Below are 6,181 nucleotides of genomic sequence, written 5' to 3' on the forward strand. Positions count from 1 at the left end.
CCCCACGCCCTCCTCCACACCCCCCACGTTTCTGCCCCCTGCCCCTCCCCCACGCCCTCCGCGCAGTCTCTGGAGTGGTCCTGATTCGCTGCCGGCGAGGGCCCGCCCTGCCCCACAGGAAGGGGCCCTGGGGGCGGGGCTGCCTCGGCTTCGCCCCCAGAAAACCACGTGGCCTGGGGCGGCCGGACGCTGGCAGCGCTAGATCGACTCCGGAAAACGGGCGCCTGAGCCGGGAGGGAAGCCTGGGGAGGACACCTGGGGAGCACGGCCCTGACCACGCTCAGACCCAAGAGGGCGCGGGGGCCGCGGGGCCGCGGGGGCACTTACTCGAGCTCCTTGAAGCGCTCGCGGCCCGCCGCCACGTACTTGCCGCCCGCCTGCAGCGCGTCCAGCCCCAGCACCCGGTGCCCACGCGTGGGCGTGAAGAGGCGGCGCACGCCGAACGGGACGTCCACCTGCTCCGTGAGCTGCTCCAGCAGCGCCTCGAAGGTGGCCGCGCCGCGCCGCGACAGCACGAACTTCTTGCCCACGTAGAACGGGTCCCCGTTGCGGTACACCACGATGGTCTTGGCGGGCGTGGTGTCCACCAGCGCGGAGGGCCCGCGGGTGCCCATGGCCGCGCCCCGCTCCTCGCTCGCCGGGGCCGGGAGGCTGCGACAGCGCGGGCAGCGACGCCTGCAGAGCCGCGCCCAGGCCCAGGCACCGCCGACGGAAGGTCCTCTCCAGCCGCGGGCGCGGGACGGGGACGGGACGGGGACGGGACGGGGCTGCCAGGCGGACGGAGGCTGCGTGTTGACGCGACCCTGGGCGATTGTGACCGCCTGGCTGCCAGGGCGAGGGGCGAGAGGTCGGGGCAGGAGGGGGGCAACGGGGAACCCAGGCAGGTGAGGGGCGGCACAGGGCAGGGACAGGTGAGGGATGCAGCGGGGAGCCCGGGCAGATGAGGGGCGGCACAGGGCAGGGACAGGTGATTGGGTAATGGGGAGACCAAGCAGGTGCGGCGCGGCACAGGGCGGAGACAGGTGAGGGGGCAACGCGGAGCCCGGGGAGGTGAGTGGCGTGAAGGCAGAGCCCAGGAAAAGAGGAGGAGGCGGCCAGAATGGTTGTGCTGAGCTCCCTGGGACGCCCACCCTGCCCCCTCCCCCTACACTCGCCGCCCTCCTCTGTAGAAGCGGTAGAGGGGGGCGTTATGGAGAGCCCAGGACCATATTGACAGTCAACACTGCATGGGTACTGGGGGCTGCTTCACATTTTTGAACCTCTGTTTCTTTGATCTTGGGTTGAATTTGACCTTCTGACCCAAAATCTTCTAGGACTCCTGGCCCAGAGTGGAGAATTTGAGCTTTTCCACCAGAGGAGGAGCTGTGCGGAGCCACTCGGAGCCGGTGAGGGGCAGCGCTATAGCCGCTGGTGTGCGGTGTCAGGCGTGTGCCGTTCAGAACGCACCCTCATTGGGGTTAAGAATGATTCAAAGGGAGAGGGGGTCTTTGGAAGAATCGTTCCTACTCTGGGTAAAGATAGGCCAGTCCTCTTGAGTGATTCTAGAAATATATTTTCCCAAAGGTTTTGATGAGCTTGACAAAGTTTCAAAGACTGTAGGCTACATGTTATGGCTGGAAGTCCACACCGAAGGTACAGAATATTGATATTATCAATATCAATATCTTATAATGTTAAAAAAAAAAAAAAAGTAGTTCCTTAGAGACCACCATTCACAGCCGTAGCCAGTATGTAAGCTACCAAATGCCCCATAGCAACATTAAATACAGAGATCCATTTGTGAGATGACCACTTTATTAAATCACCAGGTGTTCAAAGCACTTGAAAAGAAGACTATGACTGGGAAATTCCTGCTGTGTGTCTGACACCGGGACTTTGTGTGTGTTAAGGGTTTGCTTTGAAGCCCACCGAGAACTTCATCATGGGCTTCTCCCGGGGCCTCAGGAGGCAGATGGAGCTGGGGAAGCCCCAGAGCCGAAGGCGGCTCACTCCCCCGTCGGGGACGATGGTGAGCCTGGCGTGAGTGATGACATCTTGGAGCTCCAGGGTCAGGCTATCGAACAGGTGACTTTGGTTGGGAGACAGCTGAAAAGCAAGCAGATGCAGAGGCCCTAGTCTCTTAACAAGGCATGTGTGGCCGAATGAGCCCACGCCCCAGGCAAACCTTTGGCTTGGACTTAAGCGAAGGGGCTTTAAAATAAGTTATTAATTGATGATAATTTGGCTTTCCATGAAAATCTGCTAGTAGGGATAGGATGCCCAAATAATACATGAATAATCAGGCCCCAATACACAATTGATGGGCAACCTAAATGCCCACCAATTGTTTCTCATAGTTGATTATACATAAGCAAATTGATAAGAAAATGAAAGGAGAGATCATCTTGGTCTCTCCCAGAGATTATTCCCTATCTTCACATGGGAGCAGCTCTCACCTCCAGCCTGACCCTCTTTCTAAATCAAAGAAGACACTTGCAGAATATCTCAGAGTGTCCACCTGCAGGTCCATTATAGCTTTAAATGTGCTAGTAGCCCCTTCTACAAAGTTAAACATAATGCAGAGGCATGTTTCCATGTATGTATTCTGAGCCCGTAACAATTTTGTTCTAACAAAATTTGGAAATACAGAAGTGGAGAGAAATAGAGCCTTTCTTCTTATTTAAGTTTTCAGATGGGGGTTTTAAACCTCATTCATTTTACCATTAAACTGAGCAGAAACCTTGGAGTGTATCCTAATCCTTCAAAAGAGAATCTTAGGGAAATAGCATAGTCTGAGTGCTGGCTCCTAATAACATGCCACACGAACCTTGGTCACAGGAAGCAGTGGTTTCCATTTGTGGGCCGGGAGAATCCACTTTTGCTTGATCATATCTTCTTCTTCCTGAGTTGTCAGGACACACCCATCCACTTTACAGCTGTCAGGAGCGTTGCCTGTTGGAGCAAAACACAGCGTGATTTTCTGCCCTCATTTACACTCAGTTTGGCATATAAGACATCATGCTTTTTTTTTTTTTTTTTTTTTTTGAGACGGAGTCTCGCTCTGTCACCCAGGCTGGAGTGCAGTGGCCGGATCTCAGCTCACTGCAAGCTCCGCCTCCCAGGTTCACGCCATTCTCCTGCCTCAGCCTCCCGAGTAGCTGGGACTACAGGCGCCGCCACCTCGCCCGGCTAGTTTTTTGTATTTTTTTTAGTAGAGACGGGGTTTCACCCTGTTCGCCAGGATGGTCTCGATCTCCTGACCTCGTGATCCAAAACCCAGCAAAGAATAAGTCCCTGCTCTTCCTGAGCAAAAGCAAAGGTATGAAGTATGTGAGAGAAGAAACAAACTGGTTTGTGATGCTCAGATTGCCTCATGAAATAGACATTTCTTTTTCAGAAGACTCAGAAGCAGTCCACCATATGTGAAGGGGCTGGCGCGTTTCAGTCTGAATGTATAGCGTTCTCACTTTGAAATCTGAATGTATTTGAGAAGATTCCTCAATTGCAGATTTAATTACTTGCAGACTGCTATGTGGCTCATCTGAAATTATTATGAAGCTGGAAAATATTTTCCTATGACATATTTCTTAACATGACAATCAAAAGGAAATACTGAGTTTTGTGTTAGCTAGCGCTGGGCACCAGCCACACACGTGTATTTGGGAGTCTCTGAGTCATCTTCAGGTGAGAGTATATGGTCCTGAGATTCTTCTCTCTTTGGAATATCATAGGAATCGTGTGCTCAGTGGGGTTAGAGGACCTTGGGGGGAAGGTCCCACTCTCTTTGAGAAGACACAACTTCTGTTGGGGCTCTTTAGGATCAACAGAGTAGGAGCTGCTAATTAAGAACCCTGGAAAAGAGGAGGCTGAGGCTCACATGCCCACTTTGTGGCCCATCTCTCAAAACGGTGGTCTCCAGGGTGGGCAAACATGCCCCTGGGGTACATACGGACACAAAGGATGCAGGAAGAGAACATTAGAGCTGCTATTTCTATTTGTCTGATATACATACACATGTGAATGTATATTAAGCTTTGTGTATTTGATATAACTTACTATATTATTGCTATAAGTGGATACCGCCATGCTCCCTCATTTCCATTACAGTCATCATATTGTATGTACCAGAGGTATCCTGAGTGATCGACAGTGGTAGATTCATGACTTGTTGCAGTTTTGGGTGCCTGCTTAAGTGGATATACTGTTTGTTAACTAGTTTTATCTAAAGCATCCCTCACAAAAATAAGTAAGTTATTTTAAACCATGCAGAGAACTGTGGATTAAATATACCACAAAAAATGCAAGTATGTATGAACAAGAAAATCCAGAACTGCCATTTCACCTGACCCTCAGTCAGCCACATTGAAAAGTAAAAACCATGGCCACATAACCGGATCTAAAATGCAGTCTTAAAAAAGCAATGGAGAAATGACTCCCAATTCAATAAATGGTGCTGGGATAACTGACTAGCCATATACAGAAGATTGAAACAGGACCCCTTCCTTACACCATATATAAAAATCAACTCAAGATGGATTAAAGACTTAAATGTAAAACCTGAAACTATAAACACCCTGGAAGATAACTTAGGAAATACCATTCTGGACATAGGAACTGGCAAAGATTTCACGATGAAGATGCCAAAAGCAATCGCAACAAAAGCAAAAAAAAAAAAAAAAAAAAAAAAAAAAAAAATGACAAATGGGATCTGATTAAAGAGCTTCTGCACAGCAAAATAAACTGTCAACAGAGTAAACAGACAACCTATGGAATGGGAGAAAATATTTGCAACCTATGCCTCTGACAAAGGTCAAATATCCAGAATCTATAAGGAATTTAAACAAATTTACAAGCAAAAAACAACCCCATTAAAAAGTGGGCCAAGGACATAAACAGATGCTTCTCAAAAGAAGACATACATGCAGCCAACAAGCATATGAAAAAATGGCCGACATCACTAATCATTAGAAATGCACATCAAAACCACTGGGAGATACAACCTCACACCAGTCAGAATGGCTGTTATGAAAAAATCAAAAAATAACAGTTGCTGACAAGGTGGTGGAGAGAAGGCAACATGTACACACTGCTGATGGGAGTGTAAATTAGTTCAGCCATTATGAAAGGTGTTGCGGCGATTCAGAGAACTAAAAACAGAATTACCATTGGACTTAGCAACCCCATTCCTGGTATATAACCAAAGGAATATAAATCATTCTGCCATAAAGACATGTACATGTATGTTCATTGCAGCACTGTTCACAATAGCAAAGACATGGAATCAACCTAAATGTCCATCAATTGTAGACTGGCTAAAGAAAATATGATACATATACAACATAGAATACTATGCAGCCATAAAAAAGAATGAGATAATGTCCTTTGCAGCAACATGGATGCATGCATCTGGAGACCATTATTCTTAGCAAACTAACACAGGAACAGAAAACCAAATACCATATGTTTTCATAAGTGGCAGCTAAATAATGGGAACACATGGGCACATGGATGCTGGGGCCTAATTGAAGGTGGAGGGTGGGAGGAGGGAGATCAGAAAAAAATACTTATTGGGTACTATACTTGAAACCTAGGTGACAAAATAATCTGTACACCAAAACCCCATGACACAGGTTTACCTACATAACAAACCTGCACATTTACCCTTGAACCTCAAATAATAGTTAAAAGAAAAAATAGATAAAATGCCGTCTTTCCAAAGTAAGTTAAAATTACCAAGACTTCTTGAAATAATTATAGGCACTACTGTTGATGAGCCTGGCCTTGAACTTGATATAATGGTTAATAATTGAGTAAAGTCACAATAATTCCCAAGACATTTAAAAACCACTCACCCAAAACATGAATATAAACTGCCACTATTTATTCAAAAATGGCTAGCATGGAATACTCAATCCAGTACTTATAAAATGTCACATAACAATTATAAAATTGTATCAACTTCGTTTGAATTGTCTTAATAATACACATATGTATTTCATAAGAAAGTAAATACAGAATATCAGGGTGGTTTGTCCAAATATTTTTTTTTTTTTATTATACTTTAAGTTCTAGGGTACATGTGCATAACGTGCAGGTTTGTTACATATGTATAATTATGCCATGTTGGTGTGCTGCACCCATCAACTCGTCAGCACCCATCAATTCATCATTTATATCATGTATAACTCCCCAATGCAATCCC

At 47.2% G+C, this 6,181-nt stretch overlaps 2 protein-coding genes, 1 long non-coding RNA gene and 1 pseudogene across 7 annotated transcripts in view; 2 read left to right on the forward strand and 2 right to left on the reverse strand.

The window, feature by feature from the left end:
- Positions 1–761, reverse strand: part of DCDC2C (doublecortin domain containing 2C) — a 143,827-nt gene extending 143,066 nt beyond the window's left edge. For all 5 annotated transcript variants that reach the window (XR_001881541.1, XM_017852464.1, XM_017852466.1 and 2 more), the window contains exon 1: positions 328–761. Coding sequence is in view for 4 of the 5 variants with exons in the window: in XM_017852464.1 (XP_017707953.1) it covers positions 328–614 (287 nt within the window). In the remaining variant the exon portion in view is untranslated. The remainder of the gene's footprint in view (positions 1–327) is intronic.
- An 88-nt stretch (positions 762–849) lies between these two features.
- LOC108515526 (uncharacterized) lies at positions 850–1,895 on the forward strand. Its single transcript, XR_001881542.1, has 3 exons — positions 850–884; positions 1,314–1,385; positions 1,809–1,895. It is a non-coding gene; the product is annotated as an uncharacterized LOC108515526 (long non-coding RNA).
- Positions 1,777–6,181, reverse strand: part of LOC108515525 (probable allantoicase) — an 8,599-nt gene continuing 4,194 nt past the window's right edge. The window contains exons 4-5 of the mRNA XM_017852467.1: positions 2,807–2,931; positions 1,777–2,085 (exon numbers count right to left, since the gene is read on the reverse strand). Coding sequence (XP_017707956.1) covers positions 1,885–2,085; positions 2,807–2,931 — 326 coding nt within the window. The 3' untranslated portion in view covers positions 1,777–1,884. The remainder of the gene's footprint in view (positions 2,086–2,806; positions 2,932–6,181) is intronic.
- The window catches only part of LOC108515524 (glyceraldehyde-3-phosphate dehydrogenase pseudogene), a 15,788-nt pseudogene continuing 11,578 nt past the window's right edge, over positions 1,972–6,181 (forward strand).

Source organism: Rhinopithecus bieti, unplaced genomic scaffold (assembly GCF_001698545.2).
Source record: "Rhinopithecus bieti isolate Rb0 unplaced genomic scaffold, ASM169854v2 scaffold_33937, whole genome shotgun sequence".
Classification (NCBI taxonomy): Eukaryota; Metazoa; Chordata; class Mammalia; order Primates; family Cercopithecidae; genus Rhinopithecus; species Rhinopithecus bieti.